This window comes from Drosophila gunungcola (assembly GCF_025200985.1).
Source record: "Drosophila gunungcola strain Sukarami chromosome X unlocalized genomic scaffold, Dgunungcola_SK_2 000046F, whole genome shotgun sequence".
NCBI lineage: Eukaryota > Metazoa > Arthropoda > Insecta > Diptera > Drosophilidae > Drosophila > Drosophila gunungcola.
The window spans coordinates 50,128-69,292 of NW_026453192.1; the positions used below are offsets into that span (position 1 = coordinate 50,128).

The window sequence follows — 19,165 nt, forward strand, 5'->3', positions numbered from 1 at the left end:
CTGCATTTCAAACATAGTTTAGTTTGTAAAATGGTAAACATTTTTGTAAATTTAAATTGTAAATAATGAAAGAAAGCATCACTTTGCCTTTCCCACAGTGTCCTTCGATGTGAGGCCATCCTTTTGGCAAATATGTCAACGTTCCGTTCCACCAGCCCCTCATTCCGCACACTCCGCTCTCAATTGGCAATTGTACAAACATTTTTGTTCTTTCATAATGCGATGGTTGGTAGGGAGGTGGGGGGTGGGGTGATGCTTAGGCACATGTTGGGCTCTTCATTAGCAGAAAAATGATTCAACTGACATGCAAAGCCCTGCCTTTTCAGCCACCATAGCCCTTCTGCGGCTTGTTAGTGTCCATCGCACACAAAGAGCAACAATTTCCACCGACTGAGAGTGGATCCTTTTCTCCTTCGCCCCTTCACAGCCTTTTCTTTTTTGTTTTTTTTTTTTTTTTTTGCTGATTTTCCCTCTTTTTGTTTTTTGTTTTTGGTTTTTTGTCTTTTGTTTATGCCCCTTGACCGTCGACAATTTGTTGTGCTTTTTATTAGGACAATGTTGGGGTACCAATGGGTAAAATGGGTGGACGGAGGAGACTGCCCATCGAGTCCTGGCATAAATGTTTCATAACTGCGGGCTTAGGGGCGCAACGGCTGCTGGCCTGCGAAAAATTATTGGGGAACACTTGGCCTGCAGCCCAAAAAACAACACACACACACACACACACCCATTCGAAACTCTTATGCCCTACACAGCAAAATGTTTAGTTTTATACAAATTAGAACATAAAATTATACGTAATCATAATCAAGAGTAAGAATAATTCTGATTAATAGTTAAGGGGTGCGTTCCGTTTGGTCCAAGTTACAACCAAAAAAACAACCAAAAGTCAGTCCTAACCAAAATGCTTTAGGGATTTTTTTTGTTTTTCAAATTAAATAATAGCCCTTGGAAACAATAGTCTTGATTTCATTTCCCAATTTGCAATCGATTGGCGTTCAAAGCTGAACAATTTGTCAATTTTTCGGCAAAAAATACCATGTAACCCCTTTTATAATTAAAAATGCTTAAAAAAAACAAAAAACATAAATTTAAATTTCAAAATTTATTGTCTGCTTTTATAGGTTAATGATAAGCAGTCGACAGTTTTTCTGTTTTGTTTTCTTTATTCACTTATATTATTGTTTAAATGACCACCAATTTTGTTGAGTGCATGGTTCCTTCTGTGCAAATCGTTTGTCTTGCACCGCCTGTCAGCGTACGAAAAGGCAAACTCGGTGGCACAGTGGTTATTGACTTGGGCTGACCTGACCCTCCATTAACAATTCAGTGTCCGACCAAAAATGCAGTATGTTTATAACCGCTTTGAGGGCGGGATTTGAGTTTGCCGAAATATATACACAATCTCACGAAATATATACATATTTTCAACTATATGGTATTGATATGGGTTTCTCCCCAAAATCCAAAGCTTTTTATAGTATTTGGGACTAAAATTTTAAATCTTATAGATGATATGTTCCTCATTTGTTAATTAACAATAAACTGTACAAATTTAAACTTTATGGCCATAATGTTGATATTTAATAGCTTCTAAACTGTACAATCAAGTTGGTCATTAGTTAAACTTACCCAACTGAATCGGTGAGGGAAATAATTATAAAGTAACTTGCGCCCCAGCAAAAGAGATCCCCTGCCATCCACTAATTTTAAAACATTTTACAGTCAATTGATTGGCCGAGCAGCATGGTCCCTGTAGTTCTGCCAGTCCATTTGGCCAGTCGATTACTTTTGACTGCCACTGCCGCTGTCACAGTGGCGGCGCACAGTGGCCCGCAAAAGTGTGCTGCTGCGGACAGTTTTGAATATGGAGCGTGCTCGTTGAGAAATATGCTGGGGAAATACATAAATTGAGCGCATAAAAATCAATTTGCCGTAACCGCACCGAGGCGAATAAACTGGGCCCAGCTCAGCACGGCACATCACAGTGAAGGGCAGCGGAAAAGTGTCTCCCTTTTGGAGGAGGGTATACTCTACGTATACTGTATACTATACACATTTATCTGAGTATTCCAGATCACCCAACCCGCATGTTTCAGCATAAAGCATTAAGCATAAAGCGGACGATGGCAATCAGAACTCCGCTTATTTGCACACATTCGGCCTGCTTTGCATACTGGCTGCGAAAGTGTTTGTATTAATAACCCATTTATGACCGCAGCAGCAGCGTGGCTCAGTGCACCATGGCTTCAAATCCAAACTCAAATCCAAATCTGAAGTCCCTGCCAAAAAGGGCCCATTTGAACACCCAAAAGTCCGACGAAATTTATGCGAGCGCAGAGAGTGTAATCTGCCCCAAAATGATTTACACCCCAAGTACTATACTGGCTGCCCCTTTCGGCACTGGCAAAAAAAAAAAAATTACATAAATTAGGTAAATTAAGTTTGATTTTTATTGAAAACCTTTATTCCTATTGATAGGGGTCTTCAGAGATTCCAAAGCCATTTCGTTTCTGTACTTTAGTATACATATTAGAATACAGCTTTTGCTGGCATATGAATATTATTTCTGGTGATTTTTCCTCCGTGCATGCATAGCTCCAAAATAATTGGAAGCAGGAGCTGAGCCAACTTGTAATAGTCGTAATAATAGCAATAATAATTTGCACAACCCTTTCGGCTTTTGTCGATTTTACTGCTCAATTTGATGACCAGCCAGGGGGAAGAGCCATCGCACAGGAGTGAGTGCCACTCACATCCGGACATCCGCACATCCGCACATCCGCATTCGCATCCAGGGTCCAGAAGCAAGAATCCGGAACCCAGAACCCAGAACTCAGAGCAGGGCACATAAAGTCAATTGTCTGCAACAAATTGAACATTTTTGTAGCACAACTCCCACTCGGGTTCAATACATTAAGCTGCACTCGTCGGATGGAGTCTTTTGGAAGGAGGCGGATGGAAACTGGAGCTGACAGGGTGGGAAGGTGGGACAATTTTACATGCGAGTTTCACAAGAAGAACAGAACGGACAGAGGGTTCCGCTGACATTATTATGTCATGGCCAAGGGGGTCACTCTGTTGTTTCGATCAACTAAGGGTGATGAATCGAAAAAAAACTCTCAGGGATTCCAATTCATAATTGGTAGCAAGCTTGGACATGATTTTGATATTAATATGTTTTAATATTTACAATCCAATGGGTTTCTTTCAATGTTTTCAGTAAATTTGAAGTAGGCAAACAAGAAAAGATTTATAGACAGAGCAAAGATATGTTTTGTCAATCAACTAAGGGTGCTGAATCAAAATAACACTTGGAAATTTTACACTTATAACAAAAAATGGACGAGTAAATATAAATATGTGACTATTGATTTCAACATTTTATATCGAATATTTCAATTAAATGTTAAATCATAATATGTAATACAATGTATAACAAGTTGCATGATCTTATATAAAAGTATTTTATTTCCTATTTAATTTCAATTTATTGTATGTAGTTAAGTTAAATATGGTTTCAATTTAAATTAAATTTGTAGATAATAAAAGCAATTCTTAAAACAGCCTAATAGAAGTATTTAAAATGTTGATATATTTTCATATAAATTGAGTGTAAAATATTTGGATTAACTACGTTTAATTACCAGCAAAATCATAATAAATTATATGATTATATTTTAACATTTACAGCGAAAGAGAAAAGAATGCTACAAATTTTTTTTAGCAAATGTAAAGTATATAAAGGCAGTTTGGTTTTTTTATGGATAAACTAGTGCGCGGCTGTGTGATTCGATGCCGCTTCACAGAAGCCATGGCATATCGGAATTCTCTCAAGTTGATTTTCCCCCGATGTTGATCAAATTTTGCCTGTTAATGGATTGCAAACGGGTCGTGTCGTCAGGGGCAGGAATAAAACTCTTGCCGCAATGTGGCAGATTCGCATTTATTGGGGCGCGTTGGTCCGTTGCCGGCACCGTCGGGGGGTTAAGGGTGTGTGATTCGGACACCTTTGGGTTAACACATTCGGGGAGGGATTTTGAATTTTTCATGTTTGGTATCGAATTTGGTTCGTTTCGTTTCGTTTTGTTTCGGTTTGGTTTGGTCCGGCTCTGCTGGACCGAACTTGATTTAGTCTTTGATGCCGAAACTCATTGCAATGCACTCAACTGCGAACTGCGAATTTCGATTCCAATTTGAAATCGAGTCGGAGTCGTCCCAGCAATTTGTGCGAATACTGAGCTGGCCTGATCCCAGCTGAGCTCATCGAGGAGCAAAGTGCTCCAAGTACGCGGTTGTGTTGCGGCAATAGTTGGTCAAATTAGTTGCACACTCGGCCCAGTCATCGCCCTCGCCCTTGCACCGCAATGTGAAAGTTGTTCGGCTTTCGGACGGAGATGTGCCTTTGTGCGTGGCCAACAAGTCCATTGGCCAAATTGTAATTGCTGACCTAATCCAGAGATTTTCGTCCTGCCCGCAGAGACCAGATCCGCCCAGAGCAGCCCAGAGCCGCCCAGAGCCTTTAAATCGCCCCGAATATTGATGTTTGGCACATGTTTGTTTGCTCAGGTTTCAATATTGTGCAAATGCATTTGCCTGCTTTCCTGGCCTTGGATCTGGGTTGGTCAGAAGTTGTCCAAGCTGCATCTGCATCCCCATGAATTTGCCCTTGTTCTTGCACGGGTTTGCGATACAGTGAGGGCCAAAACTAGCGATCCAAGAACCAAAAGCCAACTTTAATTAAAATCATATTTTGAAGGCAATAAATTGGAGCTATTGAAATGCGTACTTTAGAGCTTAACCTTTAATATTTACGGGCATCAGTTGTGATCCGTGAATTCCTGTAGCTTAAATTGATTGTGCATGTTCAATTATAACAAAAAATGAGCCAAGTGATTTTATTTCACACGTGGTTGTGGTCAAACTAAGAACTTCCGGTTTTCATAACGTGACATATTTTATTTGTATAATTATGGTCAATGGGTTTTTATATAAGTTTCATTAAATCAAGTATTTTAGTTGCCATCCATCCCTGGTAGCTTTCCAATTGGAATTTAATGTTGACAGCATTAGCAACTTGCTTTGCTCTTTATTAGTTTAATATTATAATTATTAGCCTTACATCATTTAGGTCTGAAAGTGTGAATGATTTCACAATTGGTTACTCCCATTTTGGAAATCAAATCACTCTCTTTGCAGACTTTAGCTGAAAAGCTTCCGTCTGATTGGATATTTACCAAAATATATTATTTTCATTTGGAATTTCCTACATTTGCTCTCAATTACTTGAGTTCCATTAAGACTTAATTAGATTAATAGTTAGTTCCTGCATAAACGGCAAGTAGCGCCATTACCCAATAGGTGGCGTTATAGCTCATTAGCTCCAACATAATTTGTAATAATATTAAGATGCTCTTACTTATTCAGTATTTAAAGTCTAAAACATAACCCTTAGGCAATATGTTAATATACGAAAACAACCTTTCTTGGATCTACATTATGCGACGCATTGCACTGCAACCCATTTGCACAGCATAGCAAAATAATTTAAATTTAGCTTCCCCCCCCTCCCCCCCCCCTGGAAATTTCATTGCGAGAAGGTTGTGTCGAGGTCGTCTAGGTAATTGGACTGCCAGGACCGATCCCGCGAACCCCGCAACTGTGGCTAGCAAATTATAATTTGCATTTAGTGTTGGCAGGCACACTTCCCAGCCAAGGCTTAAAACAAACCCAAAAACAAGCCCAAACCCAAACCCAAACCATAATACGAATTCGGCGGAACAAACGCATACGCATTTGGTCCAGCCGTTACGTATCCGCCGTGTTGTCGTCGACGTCGTCGGCGGCGGCTTGCAACAGTGTTTTCAACCGACTTACACTCGCTTTTAGCACACCGCAGCCCCTGTTGCCACGCCCCCTTGGCCGCCGCCCCTGCAACTCTTTCTGCTGCAAAGGGCTATTATAACTTTGTCGTGCCAGAAGCCATGCCAAAGTAATATACTTTAGCACATGGAGTGTCCAGAAAACAAAGTTCACAGTTTTAAAAGGGGCCGAGGGGCGGGGGTCGGGGGCGGGGGGTGTGGCTGGTAGCATATCAAAGAGTTTTATTTTAGTTGCTTGTCAGGGATTTAATTAAGTGCAGCTATGCCATAAATATTAAGTGCAAGAAGAATGCAGCTGCAATTTCCACAAATTTCATTTCATATTTCTCCCCGCTACAATGCAGCATTTCAGGCATTGTTGGTTACTCACATGCGCACATACACATATCGCTCAGGTGGTCAGCCCTTCACTGAGCGAAAACAGGTGGGCCTTCAAAGGCGACACACTTAATTACATTTGTCAATTTGGAAAGACTTGGCCGGCAATGCATTTATTTGCAAATTATTATTTTGTATAAAGTTATTGAGTTATTTTTGTTATACTTTACTGATTGTAATAAATTTTTAAGCACAATCAGAAAGCTTAAATCGTTTTTGAGTATGCCGGGTTATTAAACTGTTTTGAAAATGTTATATGAGCATATCTATTTGAATTTAAAGGGGATATTTTGGACCTTATTCTAAAAATGGCTGAAAAACAAAGAAACTATTATCCGAAAGGTCATAAGTTATCATTATATATTTTATATGTTTCCATTTGGTTTTGCATATTTAGCTTATTGTGGATATGTTTATTTTTTGATTTGGAAAATGCCTTGTAACCTCTTTACAGGATGTGGCTTAAATATTGCAATTTCACTAATTACCTATCTTTAATTTCGTTTTATTTTGTAAGCCAGTGAAATAAAAAGGCAGTCGACTTTGCCTTTCCATGTCCCACATTTTTCCTTTTTTGGGGCCACGCCAATTGCTTAGCTGGCAAAGTGGCAATTCTTTGAGGTGGCACGCCAATATTTGCCACATTGTTAAAAACTGAACGGCACATAGGCAAATGAAATACGAGGGAAGCCATAAATGTGTACATATATTCCCATTTGTTGCGTGAATGGCTGGCACACGAGGCCAATTTTCGGCATATTGGCAAATGCCCAGCTCCGTCGCATATATTAATTGCAATATTTTTCGGACGCCACATCGTCCCCATATAATATAGTATACAAATACGTACTACATATATTGTATATAATGTGGATACTGTGTGTAACGGCCTGGCCAAATGTGTTCATGGGTGCGTATAATTGTAATCTTGAATGCCAAATCGCTGTGTGTGCCAGGACAGCAATTGTAATTCGTAATTGAATTTAGCTGCGTGAATTTATTGCATTGCAATTAAAAAACAATTTGACGGCCGATGAAGAATAGCCCATGGGCGGTAGCAAATATTTGGCTAAATATTTTTGGTCCTTCAGAAGTTTGGCAACGTGGCAACGTGACATTCTGAATTCTGAATTCTGAATGGGATGGAGAATGGAGAATGGGGTGGCAATGACAATCACTGGGAGCGTTCAAAGTGCTGCCGACGAACTTCACAAAGCCAAAGTGTTTGGAGCAACTTTCAGTTGTTGTTATGACAACACTCGGATGTTCCAGCGGCTGAAAACTTCCATTCAAGTGATGGGAAAGATACAAAATAGGTTTCTCCATGAAAACTTTGCTAATGTTTTCCAATAAATATTAACTTTCAAGTTCTCAGCACATTTTTATGACGTCTTGAATTGTATTTTAAATTTTACACAAATTTTTATATATATATTACAAAAAAAAATGTATTCTTAATTAAAAGAAAATTTCTTAAATCGGTTTCCAAAATATAATTTCTCACTAAAAACTTTGGATTTCTTATGTTTCTGACTTGAACAATTTGAAAATGTTGTAATGACTTATAAATACACAAGTATTGAGATGTGCAAAAACAATCTACTTTATTAAAAAATAAGCCTTTAATTGTATTTTTTATCTTTTGTGCTTCTTCTACTTCTAACTTCTACTTTTAAAAATATGCCTTCTTACCAAAGATCTTAAGTCTGTTCATAATTGATTATTTGAAAAAAGGTCGTTCCTTTTGGAAAACGTTGCATATGGGGGCTAGTTTTGGTATTGGAAACAAGCCTATGCAAATATTTATTCTATTAATATAATATCATGGCCGTTGTGCACCTCTGAGACAGTCAATTTTATGTTTTTGTTTTGGATTATACCTAGTACCCCATCTGGCTAAGCGAAAAGTTGGACTTTTCCCATCACTGGCAGCCCGTTTCGTTCGCTGGGAAGCTCCCATCTGAGTGCGGCATTGAAGGTAATATCGGTTATTGAAATATGCTAGCGGCAAACTTTTGCCTGCCACTGCAAACTGCCTGTCTTTTGGCCAGAAAACTTTGCCCAGCAACTGCTGCTGCTGCTGCTGCTGGCTGCTTTGTTCTCCGGGATTAGCTGTCAGGCGATGTACTGCGAATTGGCTCGACTTATGCAGAATTCCGGGCAATAACGATAATGCAGCGGATGCCGACTATCGGGGCACAAGGGCCAGAAGTGCGAAATGGTTGAGATCCTGCTGCTGCTGCCGCTTTGTTACGTAATTAGAGCCTGGCTGAATGCGATGTTCCAGCTGTTGCCGCATTTCAGTGTCCATTCTTTGCCTTATCTGCGCCCCTTGAGTTTGTCAAAAGCATTTGTTTGCCTTGACTCGACCGGGGCCACACTCCGGCACACTCCGGCACACTCCGGCACACTCGCACACACTCAGGCACACCCAAGCACACACGCAGCCGAGCACAATGGCCGACAGGGCCAAAAACTGGAACAATGAGTGCCAGCGCGACACCACACTTAAAAACTTATTTGGCTCTGAGTTAGATTCAAATTACCTTAAATTATGAAAGGAATTAAGCAGCAAAGTATTACGATTTGGTCACTCAATGCAGTTTAGATGCAAGCCAATATAAAATTGTGAGATTCTATTCTGAGGATAAAATATACGTTTAATAAAAATATAAGCTTTTAATTTCAAAATGCATTTCAAATGCTTTCAAATATTTATTTATTTGTGGACAGGTTTGAAAACTTCACACCGAAATTTAGTACATAAATCAGATTTTGTATGAAAGCCCTAATAAATATTTTTCCTTTGTAAAATTTTTGAATTTTTTCTGTTTTTGGCCAAAATTTTTGACGAAAAATCCATTAAAATTGTGTGTAATTAGCCAATATGTTTGTATACCTGTTAACCAACAATCTCAAAAAAAAAAGTATCGAAACGAATGTATTTATTGATTCTTGTCCTGATCTAACAAGCATGCCAATTTCGATTTAATTGAATTGTAAGATGTATGTTTTGCCCAATCTTGGCATCCCGTTGCAGGCATGTGATGGATAATTCTTCAAGTGCATTGGGTACCATGGTACCCGCATTTGACGCCATTTGTTTTACTTCGCTGACCACAAATAACCATGGCCCCTTGTTGTGCTGTTTTGGCCAGCTTGTTGGTCCATTTCGTGGGCCAAACATTTTCCAGTTGCCGCCATCGGGCCATCGGGGATCGGGAGTCGGGAATCGGGAGTGGTGTTGGCCCCTCCTGAGTTGCTGGTCAGTTAGAGTCCCCCCACATTGACTCCCACTTTTGCTCCCACAACTGCGACAGTGAGTTATGTTGTACATGTGAGCCCCAAGGAAGTGCGGACCCAGCAGCAATGCCTGCAGCACGGCAGCAACATCAGCTGCACAGCGGCAACATCAGCAGTCAGCAGTCAAGTAGTCAGCAGTAATGGCATCAGCGACAACACGGTGACAAGTGCTCAAGTCGAGTGCAGCTGCTGCGATTCTGGAATATTTGTGACTTTGCCGCAGAGTTTTCCCTGAGTCCCCACCGCTTAAATTCGACAATTCGCTTTAGCGAAAGCTTGGTCATAAAATGTTCAAATAGTTCCTAAATGAAGCTATAAAATCGGTTTCACTCAGCAATTTGGCCACTCCTTATGGTATATTTATACTCGAAAAATAAATCTTTAACGCTTGCGTTCGGTTTTGAGGGACACTAAAACATAAAGAATACCAACGAAAGCTAAATTACTTGTCATCTGAAATTGATTTCTGTAATGTTCGACTAAAACAAGGTTTTATGACCCAACAGTATTTATAACTTAGGTAAGAAACTTTTGTTTTTCAAAATATAAATACAACAAATTCAAGTTTCGTTTTAATAAAATAGCAAAAGGAAAAATTCCAATTTAATGTTAACTTACTACAATTATACATGTTTTTCCAAACCAATTGTACACTGTTGAGCTACAGATGTTAAGTTACCAAATATTAATTTGTATATTTCCCAGGGAAGGCAAATAGCTTTCGTAAACCTCCTTTAGTTTAAATCTCGCTGATCTTCCGCCAGAAAGTGTTGGCTATAATGACCGGTGGCAGTGAATCAAAGGCAATCAAAGTGTATGTCTATTAAGAGCAGCGGCTGCCTTCATCATTCGCACTCCCACTGTCATGGCCATATTCATTATAATTTTCAGCCCGGTCAGCGTAGCAGGCAAATTGCCGGGCGGCCAACAGCCAACTGCCAAGTGGCAAGTGGCAAATGGCAGGACAAAGGATGCAGTACCAAGGACCAAGGACGAGGGAGGCAGGTATTAAGCGCTAAGCAGCAGCTAACCGACGGCTGAAAGCAATGGACCTGCTGCAACGGCTGCTCCTGTTCCTGCTCCTGCTGGCCATCTAATTTTGAACTCCTTGTCGCTGCGCCACAACAATCAAGTGGCTTGATTGCTAAGCAGCATAATGCCATTTATTGGCACAACAAGCCCCAGAGTCGTTGCGGGTCAGTGCTGCCATCGATGTCCTGATTTTGGCAGGAGTGGCAGTAGTCCTTTTAATTTATACTTGCTGTTAAGCTTTTAATGGGCTTGGGTTAAAATATTGACAGGTCTTTTAGTTACATATATAATATCGATCACAATATATCCACTAACCATGTCCAATTGTCCGTTTGAGCTCTTGCATATTATCAGCTATATTTTAGCTCAGTATTTGAAATATAATAAATCAATATACATATATACATATATAAATTTGTTGCGTAAATATTACATACAAATTCATTTGATTAATCCAATGGACAACCTTAAAGATATATATCTCTTTTTGTATTTCTATTTTGAATAACGGACCTTTTAAAAATTAAATAGACATTAAAGCACATGGGTAATCCAAACAAAAATACTTAAATACATAAATATAACCCTATATAAAATGATACCACTTGGGACTTCAATAATTCAGTATTTCACATTTATTGGAGGAAAATATTACATATACATTAAGCATATATTATCTAGCCAAATAACATTATGGAAATCTATAAGTTTTCACAAAAAAAAAACATATTATAGGTAAAATCTTTTAAGAACTGGGTAGGTATTAAAGGCAGAATAAAAGCTGACCTGACTGCACTGGCTGAGCGTTCCAAACTCCATTTTCCTGGGTGAAACTTCGCCCGCATTCGCATTCATGGGCCCCGCACAATATGCTAAACGCCCGGTCATTGGGGAAAAGCGGGAAAAAGGCGGGAAAAAAGAGGACAATGTGAAGGAGCCGTTGCTGGAGCCAATGCAATCATAATTTTAACTACTTTAGTTTTATTCCACCCCCAGCTAGAAGCGGCAGCTCCTGCACTTAGTTCTATTATCCCGTCGCTATGTTCGCGCGAATGGCGCCTTCGTCCTTTTCTCGTCCTTCTTTTTCGTCCTTCTAATTTCGCGCGGCCACAATAAAAAGCCGGGAGTCGATGGTGAAAATGAAAATATAAATTGCCTTGGTGCACTGCGCGAAATCACCCCCTGGAAATGCCGCTGGGCCGGCGATCGCGTAAAGTAGTTGGCACCAAGGATAGCTTGGCATCGAAGGACGTTGTACGAGAAAGTATGAATAAATATTAAAGGTTGGGACAGAAAGCTTTGATAGTAACTAAAATAAGTCATAGCTGATTACTGAATAAGGTCTGTTATACATAAATAGCTATTAAGCTAGCCAGACATAACCATTTACCTAAACTCACGTTGATGCATTTTCTTTGCTTTGTCGATGCAATTGAACATTAAATATTCAAATGTTTGAACTATTAAAAGTAGCATAATTACATTTACGATCACTCATAAGATAATGTCAAATTCAAATGCCAATTGATTTTATTTTTTAATTTACAAGTGAAATTATAAATTAGTGTGTTTTCTGTGTGTTTTTTGGAATGCAAATGTTTCGACGCAGCTCTGCAAATGTATTTTGAGTTTTGTGCGGGTATAATTCGCCTGTTAAAATTCCCTCATAAATGCAATGTGAACAAAAGGGTATTCGAAATAGAACCTAAACTGTTCTAAATTATTAGCCATAACCAATTTTTCGCCCAATGCAACAGCTGAGCAAGCAGCCGAGGCGAATTTCAATTCGTTTGTGGAAAGCTTTTTGTGGCTTCATTAGCGCTTGCCGGCAACTCAGTGGGTCAGGGGTCGGGGGTCGGGGGCCGGGGGCCGGGGGTCAGAGGTCAGGGGTAGGGGATTGGGGTGCTTGATTAACACCAACAACTAGCTAGCCCCGAAGGCAAATGCAGGAGGCACAAAGCCAATGCTTTGGGCAGCCAGTAGCGCAATCAAGGCTTATGGATTTTAATTAATTTTCCCTGCTGCATCGTTTTTAATTAAAAAACTTGAGCTTGGCCGGCAAGTGCGTTTAGTGGCATGTCAATTGCAATTTGCCAGATTCTTTGTCTAAATTAGGCTTAGTTCCAGTTAAGATAAATGCCCCTTCGCCGTGTCCTTGAGTCTTGGCTGGAAATTCAGGACTTGCCCCCCTTCAATATATTACAAAAAAAAAAAAAACATTCATTACTTTCTAGTCAACTGTAACTTTGTTATTTTATTATTGATCTTTATGGGAAACTAAGGCTGTTATTTTTTCCTTGATTTGTAAATTTTCAGCTTAAGCCAGCACCAGTTGTTTTCACACTTTCTTAATAGTTTCTTTTCTTCTTCTTAAGCATCATCAAACTAAGCAAAACATCCTACTTTTTCGTCGATTTCAGTGCTGGACTGCCAGGTGGGCGACTTCGGGGCCTGGAGCGAGTGTGACAAGAGCTGCGGCACTGGGATGATGACCCGCAACCGCCAGATCTTGCAGGCGGCCCAAAACGGGGGCAAACACTGCCCCACTTTGCAGCAAAAACGCAGCTGCCAAGGATACCGCTGCCACGGACATCACGACAAAAAGATATTGCGCGGTAAGTGGCAAAGATTGATCCACAATCTCTTTTAGCCGCAAATATTTTAAAATAAAAACAACAATATTTATATGGAACAAATTTAAGGATAACTTTAGACTTATTCGCGTACCATCTAAGACCATACCTGATAAATATATTATATTAATATATAGTTTTTTTCTTTCTCAACTATCAATCAAACAAAAACATCTCTGAGCGAGGCAGAAAAGTCGTGACAATCGGACCTTCAACATACATAATAAGTGATATCAAATTTTGTGACGAAAAATGAATAAGCATTCGACTAAATAAATACACTATTTTAAATGTTTCCAATCGGACCGCTTCATCCAGGTATTTTGCCTAAACAGGCATTATTTATCTCAGCGTGCCGAAATATTTTTTATAATGTTTAGGAAAAAATTCTTGCCAGGGCAGCGTTATAACTCGCCATTTATAAATATTTAAAAGGCTTTTGTTAAAGCTGGCTAAAACCGCTAAGTTAGACATAAAATCCTTTTATTCTCGACCTAAATATTTTGTAAAAAAGTCTTTTAATAATTTATTAGGAGAAACCACAAAATTTGCTGAGCAACAATTGGGTTAAAATGGAACTAAGCTAGCTAGCTCCCTTCGCTTTTGAAAGCTTTAGACGTCATAAACACGCTGATTTGATCATCCCACAACCCTTGACCCGCTTCCTCGCTGTAGTTGCAGGATATCTTTTGTCCCTAGCAACGACGCGGCACGCAAAAAAGCTTTTGCATCTAAACCAGGCTACAGACGGCTGTCTAAGTTGACTGACAGCGGCATCAAAGACCTCTGATGCACTCCCGCCATCCATTGTTTTTGCGATGTTATGTGGGTGTTTTTGGTGCTGTCTTTCCGGAAAGTTAAAACCTTTTCGAATTGCCCTTTGCACACGCAGCATTAAAGTTTACCAATTACAATATTTCTGTACTCCATTTTTTTAAGCCTAGGAGTTGAGCAATTAATTACATTTGCCAATCAAACTTATTTGTTTCACGGCAACCGTGAGTTTGCGCTTAAGCAGTACCATTGGTGTTTTTTAATTAATTAATAATTGAATATTTAAATTTAAAAGAAGAAGCCAATGCCAAAATATTGAAACCAATTTCAACTTTACTTACTGTTATCAAAATACATTTTAATGCTTGAAATCATTAAATTTATGTTCTATGTTATCAATATATGTGATCCATATACAAACAGCCAAAAATTCAAGCCCAAAACATGAGTTAATAATAATTTCAAATATAATCTTAACATAAAAAGCGTAAAAATAAGTTTTGTTAAGGCGATTTGAAAATAGGTAAGAATGCTTGGTGATTAGTTTGTATGTACCATGTACCATTGATAAAATTTTCATGCTTAATAAATCATTACAAGTCATAGTAATTATAAACTAAATCCTAGCATTAAAGTACAATTTTAAGCATGTACTTTAAAAATTAGTTTTAACTTGCATTTGAAAGAGTTGCTTTGTGAAAGAGTCTTTTGAATTTAAAAATATATAAATAATTAAGAAAACTTGGTGATTATTTTTCGCCGTGCATTCCGCATCCGCACAGCCAAAAGCCAAAAGCCAAAGCAAAAACGGATCTGCCAAACTCCGAACAAGAAGGCCAGAGTACGTGAAAGAAAGCAGCAGAAGCATCTGCAGGAGCAAGGGCCTGAAAATCGGGAAACGGGTAGAAAAACTGGAGGCAGCAAAAAATGTCACAGAGCGAAAAACCCCACACCCTTCCCCCTTTCCCCGCCCCCCTCCAACATCACCCGATCCAAAGCAATTTTCTGCAAGTGGCTGACATAAAAGCCATATTATATTTGGCTAAGTGTCACCGCCGGCTTAAAAACACAGACAAAAGGCGAGAGCGGGGGAAAACTATTAAAATATCGCTGCGAAAGTTTTTGTTTATGTTTTGGGTCGCCTGCGCTCCATTAGCCTTGGACGTGCCCACCCACTCGCCCACTTTGCCACCCAGTTTTCCAGCCCACTCTGCCACCCACTCTTGTTTGGATTTAGTTTCAACCCTCTGGTTGCCTTTTTTTTGTTCTGCTCCTATGGCACATGTGTGCACCGCACAACTCTTTAAGCGTTTAATTAAAACTTTGATTGCCGCCATTAAAATATTATTTAACCGCATGCAGAAGCACAAGAATGGAGTTGCCAACTGCATAGATGAATGCGTCCGATTGGAGGACGGAACATGGGTAAAAAGCCATTATTAATTGGGGGGAAAGGCAACATTGTTAGTAGACACTGGGCAGAACATTTTCCCAGAGCCCAGCCACATCCTCTTAGGCACTTTAAAGTTGGCCGTCGGACACCTGGAAGGTGTTTCCTGTTTAATGGCAGGAAAGTATGGAGGGAAAAACAATTAAGTCCCTTCATTGCACTTAAAACTTAAACCGGCGAATTGCAGTAATTTTAAATTGCTTGGCAATTTAATAATATTTTGAATTATTAGCCCAAAACTAGATGATTTAGAATAAAATATATGTACCCAAAATTTATAGAATAAAACAACATTGAAAGTGTATTTATGTACATACTAATGTGACTCACTCCCTTGATAAATAATGTTGCAAAACAATTATTATGCATTCCGCCTATTGAATGCTGATTTCGGCCGACCCAACCGAAGCCCATATTTGCACATATACATTATTAAAATTATAATTAATTGTTAATATTTACATAACATGCAATCTGAAGGGATTTGATTAGCGCTCCCACAGTTTATTCCCCCAAATGATGTGTGTATTTGAAATATTTTGCTGAAAATATGACTAATGACTAGCCCAAAAAATATTATCAGCACTTTGGATTGGCACACTGAAGGGGAAGGGGCGAATTTACAGGAAAAAGCTGTTCGTTAAATTCGAAGTTGTTTTAAGGCTAAAATCGTTTTAATACAATTTGATATATAATTAAAATTAGGCATTTGATCCAAATTTGTGTGCAATAATAAGTAATATTTGCTGGCGAAAATATTCCAAACTAAATATAACGAAAATGATTAAAATAAATGAAAAATCATATCGTAGGTAAAATGAGGGGTTATCGTTTTTCTGATGATTTGAATTGAACGAGTTCCCGATTTAGGTCTCCATTTGGGATTTTAAACAAATATTTAAACATCTGAACATGCAATTCGAACTAAACACCACTCCGGATTGCTGATTTGTGTTGCTGGTGTTTCAATGTTTGCAATGTATAATTAAAATTGTATGAAATAGAGATTAATACGCCACAAATGAATGAGAAGTTGTAATTGCTGGTCTGTATTTAGTGCGAAACGCAAATCGGAACCGACAAGTTCACCCATCCCCATTACATTTCAACCTGTTTCATAATTGGACCGCAATTATGTATATCCTGGCACACAGATACATTTGTGCTGTCCGGGGTTTCTGGGCATCCTGCGAGGAAATCTTAATTAAGGCGTTTCCCCGCCTTCGTCTGAGTGTGTGTGTGTGTGTTTGTGTGTGTGTCTGTCCGGCTGTGGGCTTGTCCGTGGGTTTATGTGTCTGTGTGTGTGTTTAACGTTCATAATGCGCTTAAGCTGTTTATTGTTTTTAGCACTTGCCACTCCCCCACCCCCGCTCTCGTGTGTGTGTGGGTGTGTGTGGGTGCAAGGACGGTTGTGTTTATGCTGCAAATAGCCCACAGACAATCGCCGCAGGACTAGCGAAAGAGAAACAGATACGGATACGGATACGGATACAGATACATTTGTAGCTATACACATTAAAACCGTCGTTTAAAACACATGTTGAGGCAAAAATCAAGTGTTTGAATACCTTTACAAGCTCCTCCATTTGTGTCATATTTTTTTAGTTAAACTTTAAGCTTAAGAGATGCAACGACCACGATCAATAATTTGGAAATTTAAAAATACTTAAAGCTTCAAAACAAAACAGGCACAACAAAAATGTCGCAAAAACTACCAAAAAGGTCCATGGGTTTGCTATTAAAATGGTCTTAAATACATTTGGCTTAAATAATCAAAAAAAAAATCGTTACATTACCGAGGTTTTAGCTTTTTAATATCACTAAGAATGGCAAATGGTTTTGCATTTTTGGTTAAATCTTTTTAAATAATGCAAAACTAAACTTAAGAATAAAATACCATTTTCGAATAGCTTAAAAAACATTGCACATATGTTGAAGTTAATTGGTGTTTGGAATTGTCAAAACTGAATTACTTTCTGTGATAACCGACAAAAACTTGCGAAAGCGAGAGTTAATAACGTTCAGTTTACTATCAGTTTTTACTCAACTTCCTTGCGAGCACCTGCACATCCTTTTCACACATGCACATTGCTTTGTGTGTAACTCTAGCCAACCCAAATTCAATTTGTTGCCGGCTCACACAGGAAACGGAAACGGAATATGTCAGTGCGGTGCGCCCCTAAGTATGCTATTAAAATTTTCTAATTCCAACTTAATTGCTAACAAACAAGCTGCTCCGTGTGTGTGTGTGTGAGTGTGTGTGTGAGTGTGTGTGTGTCGTAGCTTCAGTAGAAGGAGGAAGGATACACGCACATGGGCAATAATTAAGGTAAACAAAGGCGCGGGGGAGTGGCCGGAAAGACAAACAGGTGAAAGGTAAAGACAGGTAAATGGCGGCAGAGCAACGACAAAAGTTATGGAGCCACTGCGCCAGAAATGGTGATGGAAAGTGGTGGATAGGAGTCCTCTCCCCTGAAACCATAATAAATGCAAGATCAGTCCCCCCTTTGGTGAAAAAAAAACTCTGCAGTAATTGCCATCTACATAATTCACAAACTCATGCTCAAGTTGCACACAATTTTCGGGAATTTTCGGCTGGCTGCTTGGATTTTTTTTTTTTTCGTTTTTTGGTTTTTCTTTGCATTTTTTCCGGTTTTGTCGTGCGACATTTGCCACACGTGCACGTACTTTTGGCCTTCGCGTTGGCCTTCTGAGCCCCCAAAACCAGAAAAGCCCAGACCGAAATTCGAGGACCCATCCGAACCCATTCCCATTCCCATTCCCACTCCCATCATCCACAATAATGCGCTGTGCTCATTAACGTTATAAAAATAATTGCTTTACACTCTCCCACACACACACACAACGCACACACTCATGTTGCCATGTACTGAATTCCAATTAACTGGCGGCTGTGAGTGTGTATGTCACCTCGACTACTTGGCCGCCAAGTTGGTAATCGTCCGCGATGAACGATGAAGTGCCACCGCCACGGTTTTGGCCAGGAGCTAATCAGGTGCAGACCCCAAAATACCCTGCCTATTTCAAGGAATACAATTTGAGCAAGGCAACATATATTTTATTAACAATCTCTACGTTTTGGTACTTCAATCATGCATCATATCATAGTACTATCACTAATGATAAAGTCAGACTGTTGAATAAAATATATTTATTTGGTAAAAATCATTTACCTTTGGCTATTTTCATTATATACATTGAATTGAATTGTTTAAAATAATATTTATTTAATATTTAATATTATTCAAATATATATTTTTGTTTATCTACTTCGTATGAAATATTTTGCTTTGGCTATTGATAAAGTCAGTCTCCAATTTTTTAAATATATTTACAATATGTAAGGCAATTTATCTAAGCAAATGAAATAAACATATTCATTTAATTATCATTTACCATTGAATCTGTATTAAATATAAAGCGATTTATCCAATGGTAATTTTGACAATTTAATCAAGTATATCTTTAATCTTTATTTATATATACAGTTTCCAATTTGCTCAAGATTACAGGCTAACCATACATATTTTAAAGAAATGGAATATGAAACAGATTTTCTGTTGACACCACTCGACTTGCCTAGATTTATGCATCGGTAATCGACTGGAACAGATTTTGGCTTAACTTAAAAAAACTATTGATCTGATCAAATGCAGCAGCACCTGGTGTTGAGCTTAGAAACTCAAAACTCG

The 19,165-nt window shown here is 38.9% G+C and overlaps 1 protein-coding gene across 1 annotated transcript in view; it reads left to right on the plus strand.

The window, feature by feature from the left end:
* LOC128260963 (putative uncharacterized protein DDB_G0287113) overlaps nt 1-19,165 on the plus strand; it is an 85,512-nt gene that overhangs the window by 49,218 nt on the left and 17,129 nt on the right. Inside the window, exon 2 of the mRNA XM_052994343.1 lies at nt 13,016-13,210. Coding sequence (XP_052850303.1) covers nt 13,016-13,210 — 195 coding nt within the window. The remainder of the gene's footprint in view (nt 1-13,015; nt 13,211-19,165) is intronic.